The sequence below is a fragment of the Babylonia areolata genome, chromosome 7 (genome assembly GCF_041734735.1).
Source record: "Babylonia areolata isolate BAREFJ2019XMU chromosome 7, ASM4173473v1, whole genome shotgun sequence".
NCBI classification, from domain to species: Eukaryota; Metazoa; Mollusca; class Gastropoda; order Neogastropoda; family Buccinidae; genus Babylonia; species Babylonia areolata.
Window position 1 is genome coordinate 47,527,980 of NC_134882.1, and position 22,194 is coordinate 47,550,173.

The following is a 22,194-nucleotide window of genomic DNA, read 5'->3' on the forward strand; positions in this document are numbered from 1 at the left end:
CATCTGGATGATGCAATAAAATGAGGTCTCATGTATAGCACACGTAAAAGATACACAAAAGGGTTGTCCCTTGCAAAATTCTGAAGAAAAATCCGCTTTAATATACATGTATGTGCATGCATGTGACTGGAGCCTGACTGACTGATACATGAAATGAGTGGTGAGTGCCTGAAGGCAGCTGTCAGTCAGTTCACCCTGGGTAGGCAGCCTGTTGGACAAATGATTCTGTGTTTGTACAGTGCTTAGCTGCTCGTCAGGAGAAAAGGCTCAATACCTTCCACCTGAGAAGCCTACAGCACATACTCAGCATCTCCTGGCAAGACAAGGTGACAAACACCGAAGTCCTGACTCGCGCTGGCCTCCCGACCATGTATACCATGCTGAGACAGCGTCGGCTGCGCTGCCTGGGCCATGTTTGCTGCATGGAAGATGGTCGCATCCCAAAAGACATCCTTTATGGAGAGCTCACCATGGGACAGAGAAGCATCAGCCGCCCACAGCTGAGATACAAAGATGTTTGCAAACGAGACATGAAGGCACTTGAGATCAACACTGAGTCCTGGGAAGACCTTGCAGATGACCGCAACAGATGGAGAAGCACTCTCAAAAATCAGCTACGGATTGGTGAGGACAAACTGTCAGCTGCTGTAGCAGAAAAGTGAGCTCGCAGAAAAGGGACGGCAGCTGACAGACCAGCATCAGCTTACACGTGTGATCGCTGCGACAAAGACTGTCTCTCTTGCATCAGTCTCTACAGTCACAGGCGACGCTGCTTGGTCCAAGCAGACAGCCCAATTAGACATTAGGTCGGAAAAACTCTATCCATGGTCAGCCATGACTGAAGGTGGCCTACTACTACTAGTGTGAGGTCGCTGAGTGAAGATGGGTACTGTATATAAGTATGACGGGCACTACAGCTGAGTGGTTAAAGCATTTGACTTTCAATCTGAGGGTCCCAGGTTCGAATCCCTGTCATGGCACCTGTTGGTAAAGGTTGAATTTTTTTTTCCGATCTCTCAGGTCAACAGATGTGCAGATCTGCTAGTGCCTGAATGTTCATGTGTATGCACATGTGGAAGATCAGGACGCATGATGAAAATCCCCCAATCCATGTCTGCATACAGTGGGTTATAGAAACCAGAACATTCAGCATGCAACCCTCTGAAAACAGAGTATGACTGCCTACACGGCAGGGATGAAAACGCTCATGCATGTAAAAATCCACTTGTTGATACAAGTGACCATGGGAGTCACGGTGCCCATGAAGAAGAAGAAAAAGATCCGTAAGTCTCAATAATGGTGACATTACACACGCACTTTGTCACAGTGCCCATGAAGAAGAAGATCCATAAGTCTCAATAATGGTGACATTACACACGCACTTTGTCACAGTGCCCATGAAGAAGAAGATCCATAAGTCTCAATAATGATGACATTACACACGCACTTTGTCACAGTGCCCATGAAGAAGAAGAAGAAGATCCATAAGTCTCAATAATGATGACAATACACACGCACTTTGTCACAGTGCCCATGAAGAAGAAGAAGAAGATCCATAAGTCTCAATAATGATGACAATACACACGCACTTTGTCACAGTGCCCATCAAGAAGAAGAAGATCCATAAGTCTCAATAATGATGACATTACGCACGCACTTTGTCACAGTCCCCATGAAGAAGAAGAAGATCCATAAGTCTCAATAATGATGACAATACACACGCACTTTGTCACAGTCCCCATGAAGAAGAAGAAGATCCATAAGTCTCAATAATGATGACAATACACACGCACTTTGTCACAGTGCCCATGAAGAAGAAGAAGATCCATAAGTCTCAATAATGATGACAATACACACGCACTTACCGCACTGAAAAAGAAGCCATGGCAGTGAGATTGTTGTCATCTGGCAAAATTCAGTAGAAGAAATCTACTCTGATAGGTACGCAGATATGTACACGGGCACTCAAGGCCTGACTAAACGCATTGGTTTATGCTGCTAGTCAGGCACCTGCCTAGTAGATGTGGTGTAGCGTATATGGATTTGTTCGAATGAGGTGACACCTCCTTGAGAAACTGAAATTGAAACTAATGATGACAGTAATAGTGAGGGGTTGACGTTGCAGGTTCCTGCTGATGGTGAAGAAGGGTTACCGCAACCCTCCCTACCACAACTGGATGCACGCCTTCACTGTGGCCCACTTCTCCTACCTCTGCATCAAGAACCTGCAGCTGGCCAACTACCTGGAGTAAGGGCCTTCAGGGATGATCAGGGAAAATGCCTAGTGAACATTTTCAGAAACAGGAATAAAATACACAGACTTAGCGTTACTTTTACAAATTGAAACAAGGCTCATGACTCGCGCTGTGGCACTGTTTATATACCACTCCTTAAAGAAGAGAGAAAAAGAAATGACATTATAATACAGCTGTATTTTAAAAAAAACAACACCAAAAACATAATTGCAGGGACTGTTACGAACTAAAATCTTTATTTGTCTACTTCTTCAGTCCATGATGTTGGTCCCTCCCACATTTATTTTCAGTATTTTGTGTGTCTTAATTGTATGTATGTACCTCCTCTGCAAACAGGCCAGTAAAATATTTCTGAGTTTTGAGTTCATTGTGTTTTGTTTGTTGTCCCATAATCTGCATCATTTTGTTGCACGTTTTGTATTTGATGGAGTAGAACAGAAAATGTCTTTATTGCCAAGTGTATTGGGATCACAAAGGAATTTTGGGGCATCTGGCCAAATACCTGGTGTAAGGGCCTTCAGGACTGTCTCTTTTTTTCTTTTTTTTTTTTTTGTTTGTGGTGTCCCATCATCTGCACCATACAGTGAAGTTCCAGGATGGAGTAAGGGCCTTCAGGACTCTTTTTTTTTTCTTCTTTTTTTGGCACACACACACACACACACACACACACTCTCTCTCTTTCTCTCTCTCTCTCTCTCTCTCTCACACACACACACACACATTGAATTGAGTGCTCTGGGGAAGAAGCTGTAGGTGAACATATGCATATGTTTGTGTGTATGTGTCAGTTATAGTAATATATGGTGACGTGTTTTTTTCTGCGACAGTGATATAGAGTTGCTGGCCCTGTTCGTGTCCTGTCTTTGTCATGACATTGACCACAGGGGCACCACCAATTCCTTCCAGGTCAAGTCGGTAAGTGCACAGTGCTAACCAATGGATTGTATTGTTTTGTTTTATTTTGGTTTTGTTTTTGTTCTTGTTTTTTTGTCCCATGCATTCAAGATTATATTTCTCAGTTCCACATAAAGTCATCAGAATCGCAAAACACATCATCAGATTTCATCAGAAACCAGCAATGCATTACACAGTAGAATCTGCTTCAAGGAGCATACTTAAACACTGACAGGATCACTTCACGCAAGTTATATCATCAACCCATTTTCCACTGCCAGGGAAATAAGAATTTAAGTGAAATCTATTTGTTGGAGTTTGATTCACACACGAAAAATGAGTATATATTTTTCCATGTTAATGAAGAGCGACCCATATAAAACTCAAAATGAATGATTGTCGCTGTTGGTTTTTTTTGTTGTTGTTTTTTTTATTGATATGCAATAACCGTGGTTCTTGCTGTTTCTCTCTGTCTGTATGTATGTTTTTTTGTTGTTGTTTTTCATCGATCATTCAGTAACTCTGGTTCTTGCTTTTTCTCTCTGTTTGTGTGCAGCAATCTGTTCTGGCAGCTCTGTACAGCTCAGAAGGGTCTGTGATGGAGGTGAGTCACTTCAGTCCTCTTCCTTCCCTCCCCTTGAACGCATGGTGTATGCGTCTGTGTTTGCAGAAGATGTGGACAAACCCGAGTTTAAATCCAGTGACAAGGACATTTGTATTTGGTGATGGTTACAAACATTCATGTGCCCGCTGTCGGGTGTTTTGAGTTGTGGTCAGTTTGGTTGTGCCTGGGGGCACCTGAGGATAAAGGGAAGACGCTGACTGTTTGCTGACATTCTGATGCCAGGCGCTCACTTCTTGGATTTTAAGGTCACACAGATAGATGGATAGATTCCTTTTAATTAAGCGCTCTGTGATTCCTTTTCCTGCATATGCTAATTCAAACAATGGAGTGACCCATTTCTGGGTCATCTGTAAGAAAAAGTTGTAATTGTCCTGTTGAGGCACAAGTTCAGATTGCTTGAGGATGTGATTTTTGTATTTTCCCCCTCAGTTTCAGTTTGTCAGTGGTGGATAAGTCATATTTTCCCCATTTTGTTGTTCTGTGATAATGCTTTGTTTTTCTTTTTTTTTTCATCACCATGTTGTTTTGTGCTGCCTTTGTTCTCTTGCCTCTGACATGCAGTGTGAAAGAGAAGGGGTGTGTTTCAGAGACACCACCTGGCACAGAGCATGTGCATTCTGAACACGGAGGGCAGCAACCTGTTTGAGAACCTGAGCAGCAAGGTACAACTTCCCATTGTACCACCTCACTTTCCTACATTTCCTCTCAGATATAAGAAAAAAATGTTGAGGGAGTTCAACTAGATGCTTTTTATCATGTGTGTGTGTGTGTGTGTGTGTGTGCTTGAGTGTGTGACACTGAACAAACCACCTTTGTAAGCTTTGCATTTTGTCACAAATTGTTCTGAGTTGGTGTTTGTGAAGAGTGTCTTGGAATTTTAGGATCCAGGTTACCCAACCAGTTACTATCCTTTGGAAAGTGAGCAAAATGGAAACAGCAAAGTAATAATCTATATCTATATAGTTATATCTGTGTGTATGTGTGTGTGTCTCTCTCTCTCTCTCTCTCTGTCTGTCTGTCTCTCTCTCTCTCTCTCTCTCTCTCTCTCTCTCTATATATATATATATATATGTATTATTGTGTGTGTGTGTGTGATTGTATATAGATAGATAGATAGATAGATGTGTGTGTTTGTGTGTGTATTGAGAGAGAGAGAGAGAGATGTTGCTTATATACAGATGTGTGAATGTATGTATGCATACGTTATATTGTTTGTGTGACACCAGGATTACCAGAAAGTTCTGGACCTGATGAGGGACATCATCCTGGCCACAGACCTGGCACACCATCTTCGCATCTTGGACAGCTTGAAAACCATGGCCAAAGGTGAGTCGGGGAACTCAAACATTGGATTGTCATATATTGCATTGATGGGGGTGTACAAGTGTGTCCATGACAGGCTCAATAGCGGAGTTGTTAAAGTGTTGGAATTTCAGTCTGAGGGTATCTGGTTCGAATCTCAGTAACGGCGCCTTGTGGATTAAGGATAGAGATTTTTCCGATCACCCAGGTGAACATATATGTAGACCAGCTGGTGCCTGAACCTCCATTTGCATATGGACACAGATCAAACATACATGTTAAAGATCCTGTAATCCATGTCATTGTGGGTAGGTTATGGAAACAAGAACATACCCAGCATTCACACCCCTGAAAACGGAGTATGGCTGCCTGTATGGCAGGGTAAATATGAAAAAACTGGTCATACATGTAAAATTCTACATTCCTGTATCAGTGCGTATGTGTGTGTGACTGAAACCTGATTGAATGACACAGGAGACGAATGATGAGCGCCCAAATAGCAGCCGTCAGTCGGCTCTTCCCAGGTGGGCAGCCTATTGTGCGAATGACTTCATGTTTGTAAAACACGTACAGACTGGTCTCTGACTGAGGATAGACACTGTGTAAGTATTCATATCATCATCATCACGTTCCATGCCCAAAGAAACATAGGGCTGTGAGCACCTTGGTTTGACTCTGTGTGTCTGTCTGTCTGTGTGTGCATGTACATGCATGCTTTCACACACACATTTTACCATCACTCTTATACACATGTGTCAACATGCATAGTCATGTTAGCCCATGTTTTACTGCAACCCCCCACGTTTTTCTTTTCTTTTTTTTTCTGGCTGCAATTATATTTGTTTCTTATCGAAGTGGATTTTCTACAGAATGTTGCCAGGGACAACCCTATTGTTACCTTAGATTCTTTTACCTGCGCTTAGTGCTTGCTGCACACAGGACCTTGGTTTATCATCTCATTTGAATGACTAGTGACCAGACCACCACTCAAGGTCTAGTGGAGGGGGAGAAAATACTGGCGACTGTGGGATTCGAACCAGTGAGCTCAGATTTTCTCGCTTCCTTGGTGGACGTGTTACCTCTGGGCCATGTTGATCATATAATAATGGTGACATTAGTGAATACATCAGTGGTGATGACAAGTCATTTAAGATTATCTTTTATAAGTGATGTGTGTGTGTGTGTGTGTTTGCTTTTGTTTTTCTTTCCTTCTTTGTGGTAGTGGTTATTTTTGGTTTTGCTTGTTGGATTTGTTGGTGTTGATCAAGTGACATGACCTGTTTTAAGGGAGTTGTGCGAGTTTTACATTTATTTGCTTATTTATCATCATTGTTGTCTTATTTATTTATTTATTATTATTATTATTATTATTACTACCTTTTTTATATTATAATTATTATTTATTTATTTATGTAAGCTTATCTATTATTTATTCACCTTTTTTTTTTTCTCAAGGCCTGACTAAGCACGTTGGGTTACGCTGCTGGTCAGGCATCTGCTTGGCAGATGTGGTGTAGCGTATATATGGATTTGTCCGAACGCAGTGACGCCTCCTTGAGCTACTGAAACTGAAACTGAAACTGTGCGAGTGTTGGTTGCTGTGTGTTCAGAGGGCTACAACAAGGCAGGACCCCAAGTGCCATGAACTGCTGTTGTGTCTGCTGATGACCGCGTCCGACCTCTCTGACCAGACCAAGAACTGGGACAACACAAAGAACATTGCGGTCAGTCAGTCAGCACAGCTCTGCTCATGGTTTGAGGCTTCTTGTTGTGGTTGTTTCTTTGTTTGGGTTGTTTTGTTTTGTTTTGAATAAATGATTGTTCTTTGATTGCACTACCAGTCCGTTTATGATTGCACTACTAGTCAGTTTAGAGTGTAACTCTCCCTGGTGCCAGAAGTATGGAAAAAAATGTTTGTCTAAGAACAGCTGGGGATTCCCCTGTGATGTGAACGAAAGGTGGCCTATCCCAATACCGAAAATAAAGAGGATTAGGTTTGTGAATAACCGACCTATGATCTGGTCGCATTTCAGCAACACATGTGCTCTACCTGACTGGCACTGAAATGTGACATTGTTGGTGAAAGGGTTAACCAGGGAAGTGGGGAAATGCAGTCATGCTTTTCTTTCACACCCAGCCATAAAAAGGAGGGAAGAAAAGGGACATGTTTTGTTAAAACAAATACACAAACCCTCTCTCTCTTTCTGAAGAATATCAACAGTCTTTCGTTAATGCAGGTGATAATCTGTTCCGTTAAAAAGATTCTCTCTCTTTTGTAAGGAATGTGGACAAAAATCTCTCTCTTAGTGAGGAATATGGACAAAAACCTCCCTTTCTGTAAGGAATACGGACACAGAGTGATTCCTTTCCATGCAGGTGCTGATCTACCAGGAGTTCTTCTCACAAGGTGACCTGGAGAAGGCCCTGGGGGAGAGCCCCCTGGAGATGATGGACCGGGAACGTGCCTGTGTGCCGGACCTCCAGATCTCCTTCCTCGACAACATCGCCATTCCTGTCTACAGGTCAGTTGGCTTCTTTTTTTTTTTTTTTTTTTTTGCTGCCCTATCATCTGCCCGTTTCAGTGGCATTACTCCCATGCCGCTCATTTAGATTCCCCCATACACGGCCACACCCGGGTTCGTCCGTCGCAGTTCCAGCGTCGGCGGTCCACAGGGAACCATCGATGTTAGGTCGCCAGGAGGCCACACACCAGAGGAGACCCTGCACTGCTGCTGAGTCACTTTGGTGGTGTTCAGTGGTGCCTGTTCTGTTTTAACGTACTTAGGACACCACCTGTCAGTTGGCTTTTGGTTGATGTTGGTTTTTTGTCTGTACTTTTTCTTGTACATCCCCTCAGTATTTGATCAGCCTGGCATCATGTTCCATTCCATTTCATTCATTGTGATCATCTGCTGATTAACGTATTCTTTTTATGTTGGGTTTTTTTTTTTCAATACTTTTTTCTGCCAGGTCCCCGCAGTACTTGTCAGGTCTTGCTCAGCTTCATGTTCCATCCAGTTTATTGTGATCTCATCTACTGATTGATTTAGGGCTTATTATCTGTTTGACACACCATAAAAAGAAATTACAAGGTCTTTGTCTCCTTTCTTCTTCTTCTTCTGTATTCACTCGTATGCACATGAGTGGGCTTTTACGTGTATGACCGTTTTTACCCCGCCATGTAGGCAGCCATACTCCGTTTTCGGGGGGGTGCATGCTGGGTATGTTCTTGTTTCCATAACCCACCGAACGCTGACATGGATTACAGGATCTTTAACGTGCGTATTTGATCTTCTGCTGCATATACACATGAAGGGGGTTAAGGCACTGGCAGGTCTGCACATATGTTGACCTGGGAGGTCGTAAAAATCTCCACCCTTTACCCACCAGGCGCCGTCACCGTGATTCGAACCCGGGACTCTCAGATTGACAGTCCAACGCTTTAACCACTCGGCTATTGCGCCAGTCTTTGTCTCCTTTCAAAACTTGATCCTTTCACCTGGAATAAGCTTTCCTACAAAATTTACCATGCTGAAACGAAACCTCAGCATGACCCAACACACTTAGTCAGCCCCTTAGGAAAAAAAAAAAAAAAAAAAATATGGATACATAAACAAATACATGGATAAGTCATCAAATTGATAAATAAATTATTACGAATAAGTGAATAAATCTGAAAATAAGATGAAATAAAGATAAGTAAGCAAATAGATAAAGAAATATAATGAAATGAATATGAAAGAAGAAAAAAGGAAGAACACGCACACACCAACCAACCCCTCACCTCCCCCACACACACCCCCACACGCCTATAAATTCAATCAATTAAAAATAAGTTAGCAAATAGATAAAGAAATTAAATGAAATATAGATAGAAAAAGGACACACACATGCACACAAACACACACATTAAAAAGATAAAATGAAAGGTAGAAAAGAAAGGACACACACACACATACATACAGATAGATAGATAGAGAGATAGATAGATAAAAACTATATTTGTTAATAATAATAACAATAATGGTAATAACGATAAGAATTATGATAAAAAAAATTTCTGTTCCCCCCCAAACAATAAACTCTATATAAAACAGCTGAAAGAAGTTTCAGTTTTAGTAGCTCAAGGAGGCGTCACTGTGTTCGGACAAATCCATATACGCTACACCACATCTGCCAAGCAGATGCCCGACCAGCAGTGTAACCCAACGTGCTTAGTCAGGCCTTGAGAAAAAAAACAACAAATATATATATATATATATATAGATAGATATATATATAGATAGATAGATAGATAAGCTTACATAAATAAATAAATAAATAATAATTATGATGAAAAAAAAGGTAGTAGTAATGAAAATAATTATAAAATAATAATAAGAATAATAAATAAATGAATAAGCTGAAAGAAGAAAAAACCAAACCAAAAACAACGGAATGTTGCAGCGTGCTGGCCGACGTGTTCACGGACGCCAGGCCAGTGGAGCAGCGAGTGGTCAGCAACCGCAAGTACTGGGAGTTCAAGTCGCAGTTCATCCGGGTCAACAAGGGGTCGTCCAACAGCATGAGCGTGCAGGAGATCATCGCCCTGGGGGAGGAGGAGATGGAGGAGCACTTGAAGAAGAAGAAGGAGGAGGAGGGGGGGGAAGCTGCCAATTCCTCGGACCAGCAGAACGGGCGGTGAAAACGGGCAACCACTCTCTTTTTTTTTTTTTTTTTTTTTTTTTTTTTACGTTGGTGGACGATCACTCAAGCACTTCAAGGAGAAGGAGGTTGCTGACTTGCCATCTCAGACCAGCAAAATGGATGGTGAAAACGGGCAACCACGCTTTGTTTTCTTTTTCTTTTTTTTCCTCTTTCTTTTTTTTTTTTTTTAGACGTTGGTGGACCATCATTGTGGTGGTGTTTTGGTGAGTCAGAAATGTCAAGGTCGGAGGTAGGGGCGTGTGCTTGGTGGATTCATTTTCAGATGGAGTGGTTTTGTCTTGGATCGTGCTTGGTCGTGGTATGGTGGGACCGTTTTGATGTCAGACTGCAGACGTCTTGTGTGGGGAAGGAGGAAAAAAACAATTATGGACAGGTTGTGTAGATTGATAGTCGATGCACTTATTGAGGGTGTGTGTGTGTGTGTGTGTGTGTGGATGATGTGATTGACTGAATGAGAATGTAGTGATTAACAGCTTATTCTGTAGCACCTTGATATTTGGTTAGTTTATTGACATATTATGGTTAGTATGTAGCCTGTGGGACCTCTGTGTGTGTGTGTGTGAGTGAGTGAGTGAGTGATATTATTTCAAATTGCTACAAGAATTATAGGACACACGTTTTTCTGATATTATGGTGAGTAAATTTTATCATTTGTTGGGTTTTTTTTTTCAATATTGTTTTCTTTACATTTTAACAATCTTCTGACAAATTTATATTTTTAATCTTTCAAAATGTGATGTATTTGTGGTGATTTATTTTTTAACGTAAAGTAGAATCATTGAATCTGTCTTCAGAGATATTGGATTGGGGGCAACTTCCTGTGGTAGACTGTAAATAAGGCAAGTTACTTAACTGTGTTCTGGCGTGAAGCCCTCTGTGATAGCCTGTTAAAAAAAAAAAAAATCAATAAAAGATAGCGTTGGTGTGTTTTTTGCTTGTTGATTGTGATTATGATGTTGTCACTTTTGTTTCAAAGAAAAAAGAAACTACCCAAGTAATACTGTTGATGAGAAAACAACGTACAGAACCAGCCACAAAGGGGACATAAACCAGTGTAATGTGAACAGATTGTAATATTGTCTTGGATTTCCTCCTGCCAGTTCCTTCGCCCATTTTGGGTTGTTCTTTCAATGTCCTTCCCACCCCCCTCTTACCCCTTTCTTTTTTTTGTTCAAGTCTTCTCCTCTTTCATTTAACTACATGTCCTGAAAAAAAACACATTATGCAAAGAACAGGTGCCCCCCACCCCCTGCCATGCCACCCCCCCCCCCCCCCTCCCCTACCCACCTCCACCCGCCTCATTCCTTTATTGTTCAGGTCTTCTCCCTTTTCATTTAGCTCGGTACAGGGTTGTAAAAAATAGATTATGCAAAGCACAGGTGTCCCCCTCCTCCCTCCCCCCCCCCCCCCCCCCCCCCCTCATTCCTTCTTTGTTCAGTTCTTCTCCCTTTTCATTTAGCTAGATGTCCAGGATTGTAAAAATTCATTATGCAAAACACAGGTGTTCCACTCCCCTCCCACCCTACCCCTTCCATCTTCTTTCATCTAGGCTTCTCCTCTTTTTATATATTTGCCAAGATATTCAGGACTATAAAAAAAACAAAAACATGTATTATGCAAAGCACAAGTTTCAGTGCACACAGAAGCACGATAGTTCGCTTCCTAGTGTGTTTTGTGTATGTGTTACTTCTCAGAATGGGGAGTTGAATTCTTTTTTGCTGTACAAAATGTGCCTTTTTTTTCTTGAAACATTGCTATAAGATACATTACGCAAGTAGGTGCTGCACCTCCCGTTGAAAAACGTTTGACTGTTTTGAAGTATTCCATTAGTTTTGAGTTTTCTTGTATCACTCTTGTCTGTAGTAATGATAAGAAAGTAAAAAGGAGTATTAAACAATATGGGAGCAGGGTTTTTTTTTTCTTTTTAATAGGATTACTTGTAATGTGTGTATGGGTCTGACATGATTTGACCCTGACTGTTCACAGGTTTTTGATCTGGATGGATTTTTGTTTTTGTGTTGTTGTTGTTTTTTCAGTTTTACATGCTTTTGCATTTTTAAGGACTTAGCATATTCAAGCATGCACACATCCTCCACCTGGTGACTGCAGAAGTCAGGGCAGTGGTGATGATGATGATGATGATGATGATGATGATAATTTGAGACCCAGCTTAAAGTCATAGAATGAGGAAACTGATCATGTGCTTAATGATGAAATGAGATAGTTTCAAAGGTATGGCTTTTTGTACTTGTCTTTTTTTGGTCGTCCGTCAAGGGAACAGAGACAGATCAAAGGAGGCGGTGACACGTTAGACGTCAGTTTTCTTCTAACACAAAGATCAGTGTGAAGATGTCCGTCCATGGCGGCATGACTTCTGATCACTGTAGAGACCAGTGCTGGATCTGCATGCTTTTGAAAAGCCGAGGTGTCTTGTAAAAGCTGATATTTAATTAGTCATATCTACTTCTTTTTTTTATGTGTATGTTGATGTCAGTTGTAGTTATATTGTCTCTTGTATTGCCTCTTGATTTGGACCAGTGGTGGTATGTTTGTCAAATACTCTTCATAATTTTCTTCCATTAAAAGAAAGGTTGTCTCAGGAAGGGGGGTGAGGGGGTTTAAGAAGAAAAGAAAAAGAAAAAGCAAATATAACATTTATGTATTGTAATTTTTTTTGCTGTTTGATTGCTTTTGTAGAGGTAGATTGGATTCAGAAAAGTTACATCAGCAAAGCTCTGTGGAATGTTTCAGACTGATCAATCTGAGTGCAGTCTGTGCATAGATCTTTGTTTCTCTCTCACTATCATATTTGATTATCATAACATTATGCATTTGATTTCTCTGTGTTGGGGAGGGTGGGTGGAGGGGGGAGGGAGGTTGATTAGCCTCTGTACAAAAAAAAAAAAAATGTCACATTTAAGTTGTATGTGAATGTTCATTTTAAAACACATAGTACAATCTTTCACCTCAGTCAGCTGCACAACTGCCTTTGATAGACTTTTAGTTTGGTGTGGTGATTTTTTAAATGTGTTATTATTATTAATGCATGTTTCATTGTCTGTCTTGTGTGCAAAGAAAAATAACCCTCACAAAGAGACTTGCAGCTTTCAACTGAAGTGGAACTGTTTGCAGTTCTGGTGGTGGAATTGATTCTGTCCCTGTGAAGATTGCTTGCTCACAGTAGTTAGCTTCTTTTGTCTGTTGATGAGGAAGATGTTTAACTTGTGCAAAGCTGGTCTCTGAAAAATTTTTCTTTCTTTTTATAAATTGTTCTTTGTCAAGCGACGGCACAGTGATTTCGATGACATGTTTTGTATAACAGCTCAAGGAGGCACTGTGGCAGATGTGGTCGGGATGTGGACATGTGATCCAGTGTTCAGCAGTGACCAGGGTTGGAGACCCCGTTTCAGCACGGTGCTGTGTCCTGGGAAAGGGACTTTACTCTGACTTTTCCTCACTCCACCCAGGTGTGAATGGGTACCTGACTTCAGCTGGGGGAAGGTTCAACCTTCGGAATGAGAGGATTGGGTCTCGCCTTCCAATGCTGAGAGCCTCAGATGCAGGTGAATGTGAATGAAATGCCCTGACAGCTGTAAAAAGACTGTGGGATCTGGAACCTTTATGTTGATTGAAATGACATGGTGTATCTATCAGCTCAACTCAACTCTGTCCAGTCATCTGTGATTTTTCAGGCTGTGATTTTTAACGCAGAATGATTGGATGGTGAAATGTTTTCATCTTCTTCTTCTTTTTTTTTCTTCTTTTTTTTTTCAATTTGAAAACTTCATTATTTGATCATTCTCTGTTTTTCTTCTAACTGTAATGCTGTTGTGTTTGTCCTAGAGTGGCTCTGTGGAATAGTGCTAAAAGGAGGGTTGTGTTTGTCCTGTCTAGAGTGGCTCTGTGGAATAGTGCTAAAAGGAGGGTTGTGTTTGTCCTGTCTAGAGTGGCTCTGTGGAATAGTGCTAAAAGGAGGGTTGTGTTTGTCCTGTCTAGAGTGGCTCTGTGGAATAGTGCTAAAAGGAGGGTTGTGTTTGTCCTGTCTAGAGTGGCTCTGTGGAATAGTGCTAAAAGGAGGGTTGTGTTTGTCCTGTCTAGAGTGGCTGTGTGGAATAGTGCTAAAAGGAGGGTTGTGTTTGTCCTGTCTAGAGTGGTTCTGTGGAATAGTGCTAAAAGAAGGGTTGTGGGAAGGGGGGTGGTGGGGGACAAATAAGGCTAACAGATCAAAGAGATGTTTATACCTTGTATCTTCTTACAGTGCTCGATGTTGAAGTGTATCTGATTGCAGCTTTTTTGGCTTGTTTGGTTTTTTTATTTGTTTGTTTGAGACTGAAACTTATAAGAAAGCCAACACATACATGTAACTTTTCAATGGTAAAGAATTTGTATAAATGATCAAGTAGTGATCACTGTTTGCACATCAGACGTTTCTTCTGTACAGTGTTGGTTCTTTTTTGTTTTTGTTTTTAATTAGTCTTCCTGGGCAGTATGATGTGTGGTGAACCAAACTCAGAAAGAATGTGAGAACATGTGAAACTTGTAAGTGTGTTGACAAGTTCACATTATGCAGCACTGTTGTTTTTTTCTTTGTTTTGTTTGTTTGTTGTTTATTAAAGCAAAGGTTTTTTTTGTTGGTTTGTTGTTTATTGAAGCAACATGGTTTGTGTTACCGTTTGTTTGATGACCAGCCATGTAGTGAGCAGTTGTCTGAAGCACTGACTGGTGTCATCAATGTTGATTATGTTGTTATTTTTATGTTTTGTTTGGGTTTTGTTGCTGTTGTTGTTGGGGGGTTTTTTTTTTTGGGGGGGGGGTTGTATGTTTTTGCACAACACTGTTTTAGAGAGTTTAAAAATAAGTAAAATGTATTTCGTTTTAAGCATGTTGAAATTTCTAACCATGCTCTGGACTCCTGTGTCATGGTCTTTATCGGTGAAAACCAAGAAGTGAAAACATTGTCCCCATCTGGGTCACACAAGCCGTTCTCAGTGGTGCTAAGTTGGCTTAACGGTAAAAATTTGTATTATTTTCAATTCCATTGTAGTCAGGGAAAAAAATTCTTACCACAGAGCAAATCTAACACTTACGGGTTTTGGATAGAATTTTTTTTTTTTTTAAGTTTCCTTATAACTCTTATCTTTGATTCTGTAGAGTCAGGGAAAATTTCTTACAACTGCTAAGCAAACTGTACACTGCTAAGGCCATTTGTTCAACCCAGCCCTGGTCTGTGTTGCTCAGAGAGCTGCTGGTTTTGCACAGAGGGCAGGGAGTGAATGGGAACCTCACTTCATTCAGGGAAGGAGATAATTGCCTCCACACACACCCCCCTCCCCTCGGCCTCCTCCCCCCCCACACACACACCCTTTCCCCTGCCCCCCAATTCCCCACCCCCTCACAGAAACAGTGGGCATGAAATCACTGCCCTGGTGGCCATGGACAGGCTGTAGGACCTTCAAAAATTATTGAACCACAGAGAAAGTTCACAATATTTCCATTTTATGTATGACAACTTTAACCACAGAGAAACATTCAGAACATCTCCTTTGTATGTATGATAACCTTAACCAAAGAGAAAAATTCAGAACATTTTTTGTTGTATTTATGATAACTCAAACCACAGAGAAAGATTCAGAACATTTCTGTCTTCCATGGGGATGCCAGGGAAGGGGATGTTTTTGATGTGGAATGGTATCCCCCCCCCCACCCCCCCACTTTCTCACGCCCCTCCCCCACAGTGTGCAGTGATGGCCAAGAGGTAAGGCGTCCACATAGGAAGCGAGAGAATCAGTGCATTGGTCCAAATGCTGTAGTCGCCAGTTTTTTCTCCTCCTTCACTAGACCGTGAGTGGTGGTCTGGACGCTGGTCATTTGGATGAGATGATAAACTGAGCTCCTGTGTGCATCATGCACTTAGATCACGTAAAAGAACCCATGGCAACAAAAGGTTTGTCCCTGGCAAAATTCTGTAGAAAAATCCACTTCGATAGGAAAACAAATAAAATTGCAAGCAGGAAAAAATACCCCCAAAAATGGGTGATGCTCTCAGTGTAGCGCCGCGCTCTCCCTGGAGAGAGCAACCTGAATTCCACACAGAGAAATCTGTTGTGATAAAAAAGAGAAATGTTTATTTGCTTGTTGATTTGTTTCATATTTTCAGCTTTTCCCATCTGTTATTTGGTCTTTCTTTTTTGTGTATGTTTATGGTTTTGTGTGTGTGTGTGTGTGTGCATTTTTTTCCCCTAACATTTCTTTAATCTGATTTGTCTTTACTTGGCATAATGTTACACTGGTGTTTTTTTAAGTCTGCCATTTTGAATGAAGAAGTGCAGTTTTACTTTTTGGGATATGTCTACATCTTTGTGGGTTTTTTGTGGGTTTTTCTTAAATATTATTTTCTGTTGTTGTTTTTTAATGGAATAGTCTTTGGTGTACTTTTTTCTTTCTGGGGTGGGTGGGGGTATGTTTTGCTTTTTAACCCGTGTGCAAGAAAATGTACCAAACAGTACAATTCAAGGAAAGTCTCATAGAGTTGTGCAGTTATAGAGGAAGTCACTGATAACTTACGATGGGTTGTTAACCGCATTTGGTGCATTGATAACCACTTCTGGTGAGCATATGGCATGCCCCCATATGGCTCATCTCCAGCCTCCCAACCAGCACTCCCCCAACACACTCAGAGCCACAGTCCATGTTTGTTCTGTCATAGCCTCAGTTGCCAGCAGTCCACAGAGAACTCTCAGTTTCAAGGTGTCAGAGTGTGCAGACTGATCCACACACACCACAACACATCTGCTTTAAAAATGAAATAAGAATTAAAAAGTGCATGTGCCTGTAGTGAGCACCACTGGTGATCAGAGATGCTTTCATGCACATGCACCTGTGTAAATCAGAGGTGCTTTCATGCACATGCACCTGTGTAAATCAGAGGTGCTTTCATGCACATGCACCTGTGTAAATCAGAGGTGCTTTCATGCATATGCACCTGTGTAAATCAGAGGTGCTTTCATGCACATGCACCTGTGTAAATCAGAGGTGCTTTCATGCATATGCACTTATGTAAATCAGAGGTGCTTTCATGCATATGCACTTATGTAAATCAGAGATTCTTTCATGTACACGCAGTTAGGTAAATCAGGGGTGCGTTCATGCACACACACTTCCATTTAATCAGAGGTACTTTCATGCACACACACTTGCATTTTTTAACAATGAAAAACCACAGCTCCCATTTCTAAACCACCTAAAATAGCTGTAAATTTGGGTGAAACATTGATTTTTCAAATGCATTTTCAGCATTGTCATGGGGCATGTGCGCCTGACACAGTCGTGAGTGTATTCAATAAGAAATCAGTGGTGGGTTTTAATTTTTGTATGCATCCTGAGTAATTTAAATAATCTCTTTATTTAAAAAAAAAAATGTATTGGTCCTGTTGTAACCCGCTATTTTAGAAAATCTTAACAGAGTTTTCTTTTATTTTGTTTTGTTTTGATTCCATGTGTGGTTGACTGTAATGAACAGCAGTTGTGCCAGTTCATTGGGATTGTGTTTGTGCTCAGTTTTTTGTGTCACATTGACATCAGAGATTGCTTAATTACACTTCTTGATATGTTTTTATCATTGTGGGAGTTGTGTGTTTTGTACAGAATTTGTATTGGTTGAATATAGACCTGATTTAGTCTAGACCTGATTTAGTCTTTGCAGCTGATTGGCTGGTTAGCATACGCACTTCCACTACTATTTTGCCACTGTTTTTTTGTGTTTGTGTTGTTGTCTTTTCTACAGGAACAATGATTTTTGTAGACCATGTAGAGAACATGTTCAGTTGACTTTTGTTTTGAACTGCATTATTTCAAACACTTTTGTGTAGATTTGTTTGGTCTGTTTTTTTTGTTTTTATTTTAATTTTGATCATCAGCAATAAAAAAACGGTTTTGAAACTTAAAAGCAACTATTGGCAATACGTTTCTGCACTCATCACAGGTGTTTGATTGCTGTAGCTTCGTTAACTGGTGAAACGAGAGTAATAGGTGCAATACTTGGTTCTTTGATGTGGTTCTTTGTGGTTGTCTCATGTCTTTTAGATAAGCATCCGGGATTCCTATAGTTGTCCAATGTGAACACAGCACAGATATTTTCATTGACCCTGCCTGGTCTCATTGGGTCGGCAATATCCACATTTCTTTCCCTGTGCTCTTTTATTTCGAAGATGAAAAACATTGTAATTCAATTAATTGCAATGTACTTATATACTCTACATTCCCCCCCCCACTCCACTCTTATCGGAATTCTTTATGGCACTCAGTAGGGGAAGAAATGTTGGGTATATTGCAGTGTCAGTTAAACCAGTGTACAACTTTCTCCATGTTTGAAATGAAACTGAATGGAAAAATTACAGGAGGAAGAAATGTGGATATTGCCATTATATCAGCTTAGCTTCTGATAATGCATGACTATGCATCCATTACGCTTTGAAGATTGAAAAGATGCACCACTGTTTCATCGGTTCCCTGTGGTGAAAATGGAAAAGATGCACCACTGTTTCATCGGTTCCCTGTGGTGAAAATGGAAAAGATGCACCACTGTTTCATCGGTTCCCTGTGGTGAAAATGGAAAAGATGCACCACTGTTTCATTGGTTCCTTGTGGTGAAAATGGAAAAGATGCACCACTGTTTCATCGGTTCCTTGTGGTGAAAATGGAAAAGATGCACCACTGTTTCATTGGTTCCCTGTGGTGAAAATGGAAAAGATGCACCACTGTTTCATCGGTTCCCTGTGGTGAAAATGGAAAAGATGCACCACTGTTTCATTGGTTCCTTGTGGTGAAAATGGAAAAGATGCACCACTGTTTCATCGGTTCCCTGTGGTGAAAATGGAAAAGATGCACCACTGTTTCATCGGTTCCCTGTGGTGAAAATGGAAAAGATGCACCACTGTTTCATCGGTTCCCTGTGGTGAAAATGGAAAAGGTGCACCACTCTTTCATCGGTTCCCTGTGGTGAAAATGGAAAAGATGCACCACTCTTTCATCGGTTCCCTGTGGTGAAAATGGAAAAGATGCACCACTGTTTCATCGGTTCCCTAGGGTATTCTAGAAATTTCCAGAACAAACCACGATACAAGAGTCAGCATCACCGCATCAGAGCTTCATTCTGATGCCAGGGTCAATGTCCTCAGCTGCCAAGAAGATTGGTAACCCTTCACCCCTTCTTCACCCAGAAAATTAGAAGGTATGCTAGCCTTTGTGTGCAGCAATGCAGGTTTGATCAGAACCTTAGATTAGTTTTCATATTTTGAAGTCTGTTTTGTTGTTGTTTTGTTCTTTTCAATTGTCCAAGTCCTAATTGTTTTGGTGTAAACAAAATGAAATACAAGAACAGCAATAAAACACACAACAGTGTTTGCACCCCCCCCCACCCCCACCCCCAATAAGATGAAAAAGAGTCTATGGGCTCTCATATATTTATAAACATGGTTATTTTGTTGCTATTATATATATATATATATATATATATATATATATATATATATATATATCTCAGAAAGCTTTCTGAAGTGTTGGTGTTAAGATTGGGGAAGTTTGTCTCAGGACTCTGAAAGAGGGGTGATAAGTATGGCTCATTGAAAGCAGCTGTTGGCTGATTGTTCCCCTTGTTCTTGTTCTTTTTTGTTTTCTTTCTTCTTCTTTTTTTTATATTGTTATAAAGGGGGGAAAATTATCACACTCACACACACAATATATATATATGCATTGTTTTGTTCAGGTGAGAAAAAAAAAATGAGGAGTGCTTCCATGGGAACATGTTTCATTGTTGTTGATGGGGTTTTCTTGTTTGTTTGGGTTTTTTTTTTCTGGCACCATTTGCTTGATTAGTTTGATTATGTGGGCTATTGGTTCTGTCATGAACTAATCACACTGTCATTGTTTCTCAGCGCTAACTAATTGATTTCTCAGTAAACTCACCTCAAATGATCTCTTTGTTTTCTGTTTTTCTTTCTCTTTTTTTTTTTTGTTGGTGTGTGAGTGGGTGTGCGGCTGTCGTTAATCCATGTGTAAAATGTTTTGATTTGTTCTGTCAGTGTAGGTCATAGTGTATGATTGTGGCTGTTCTGTCAGTGTATGTGTTAGTGTATGACTGTGGTTGCTGTGTCAGTGTATGACTGTGATTGCTGTGTCAGTGTATGACTATGGTTGCTCTGTCAGTGTTTGTTAGTGTATGACTGTGGTTACTCTGTGAATGTATGGTTTTGCTTTTCTCTGTGCATATAATTTATTGTTCTGCTTGTGAGTGTAAGGTTCCTCTTGTGAGTGCAAGGTTCCACTTGTGAGTGTAAGGTTGCGCTTGTGAGCGTATGGTTCTGCTTGTGAGCGTATGGTTCTGCTTGTGAGTGTTTGGTTCCGCTTGTGAGCATATGGTTCTGCTTGTGAGCGTATGGTTCTGCTTGTGAGTGTGAGGTTCTGCTTGTGAGCGTATGGTTCTGTGAGTGTAAGGTTCTACTTGTGAGCATATGGTTGGGTTTGTGAGCGTATGGTTCTGCTTGTGAGTGTAAGGTTCCGCTTGTGAGCGTATGGTTCTACTTGTGATTGTATGGTTCCGCTTGTGAGCATATGGTTCTGCTTGTGAGCGTATGGTTCTGCTTGTGAGTGTAAGGTTCCGCTTGTGAGCGTATGGTTCTACTTGTGAGTGTATGGTTCCACTTGTGAGCATATGGTTCTGCTTGTGAGCGTATGGTTCTGCTTGTGAGTGTAAGGTTCCTCTTGTGAGCATATGGTTCTGCTTGTGAGTGTAAGGTTCCGCTTGTGAGCGTATGGTTCTGTTTGTGAGCGTTTGGTTCTGCTTGTGAGTGTAAGGTTCCGTTTGTGAGTGTAAGGTTCTACTTGTGAGCGTATGGTTCTGTTTGTGAGCGTATGGCTCAGCTTGTGAGCGTGTGGCTCTGCTTGTGAGTGTGTGGTTCTGGTTGTGAGTGTATGGCTCTGCTTGTGAGTGCATGGTTCTGTTTGTGAGTGTAAGGTTCTACTTGTGAGCGTATGGTTCTGCTTGTGAGCGTGTGGCTCTGCTTGTGAGCATATGGTTCTGCTTGTGAGCGTATGGTTCTGCTTGTGAGAGTAAGGTTCCGCTTGTGAGCGTATTCTACTTGTGAGTGTATGGTGCCGCTTGTGAGCACATGAGGATAACTGGGAGGTGGGGAGGTTCCCTGAACCAACAACTCAAGATATATATATATATATATATATATATATATATATATATATATGTCTATTGATATAGATAGATATCACTTCCCATACTTTTTTGATACTTTTTTTTCTGCCTGCATTTGTACTTGTTTTCCTGTCAAACTTCATTTTGTAACAGAATTTTGCCAATGACAACCGTTTTGTAGCCAGCCATGTTTAACGTCTCATTCAAATGACTAGCCTCCAGGCCACCACCACTCAAGGTCTGGCGGAGAGGGAGAAAATACTGGCGCGTGTGGGACTGGATCCCGCGTGGCGTTGACCACTATGCCATCACTCTACTGTGCTTGGTCCGGCAGTATATATGGTTCTGGCTGCTGAAAAAACAAAACAAAAAAAACACGCATGTCTTAGTTTTTGCCAGTCCTGACCTATTCCTTTTCCATCGTATCCACACACACACACAGACACAATTCTCTCTCTCTCTCTCTCTCTCTCTCTCTCTCTCACACACACACACTAACACTAACACTAACACTCAAACACGCATATTCACATACATACACACATGCGCGGCGTGCGTGCCAAACAGAATATAAAAAAAGACATAAAGGAAGAACACCACTGCACGTAAGACTTGCATTGTCCAATGAAATGTGCCGGAACTAGATAACATCCCTTTATGATGAGGCTCCCCGAGATAGGAGTGAGAAACAACCATATGGAACAGTTCTCAATGGATTGTCCCTTCACCTCGCTCTCTGTCTCTCTCTCTATTTTTCTCTCTCTGTCTCTCTCTCCCTCTTTCTTTTTCTCTCCCCCCCCCCCCCATCTCTCTCTCTAGCATTTAGCATTGTGTAGTGTAGACCATGTTTATGAAATTTTATATAATCGGAAGTAAAGAACTTTGCCTTGTCTTTGTCTCTTTCTCGCTCTCGTTCTCATGCACTAACAAGAGAACGAGTTTAAACCAAAAAAAAAAAAAAAAAAAAAAAAAATTAAAAAAAAATAAAAAGGGGGGTGGGGGGAGGGCAAGGGAGGGGGGGAACATCTATATTGCTTGATCATTTTGTTTAGTTTGTAATTCCATGAGATGAGTGCTTGGAAGTGGTGGGATGGTATGGTAATTAATTCATAAGTTTTGTGTGTCTGTTTATGAGCGACATCATTTATAATTAAAAAATAAAATATATGAGTGACATTATTTATAATTATAAAAAAAAAAATGAGAGC

The 22,194-nt window shown here is 40.9% G+C and overlaps 1 protein-coding gene across 1 annotated transcript in view; it reads left to right on the forward strand.

Moving 5' to 3' along the window:
• Positions 1-19,741, forward strand: part of LOC143283858 (cGMP-dependent 3',5'-cyclic phosphodiesterase-like) — a 90,735-nt gene extending 70,994 nt beyond the window's left edge. The window contains exons 26-33 of the mRNA XM_076590236.1: positions 2,126-2,248; positions 3,083-3,170; positions 3,706-3,753; positions 4,362-4,436; positions 5,001-5,120; positions 6,708-6,800; positions 7,453-7,598; positions 9,523-19,741. Coding sequence (XP_076446351.1) covers positions 2,126-2,248; positions 3,083-3,170; positions 3,706-3,753; positions 4,362-4,436; positions 5,001-5,120; positions 6,708-6,800; positions 7,453-7,598; positions 9,523-9,760 — 931 coding nt within the window. The 3' untranslated portion in view covers positions 9,761-19,741. The remainder of the gene's footprint in view (positions 1-2,125; positions 2,249-3,082; positions 3,171-3,705; positions 3,754-4,361; positions 4,437-5,000; positions 5,121-6,707; positions 6,801-7,452; positions 7,599-9,522) is intronic.
• Positions 19,742-22,194: the final 2,453 nt, after the last annotated feature.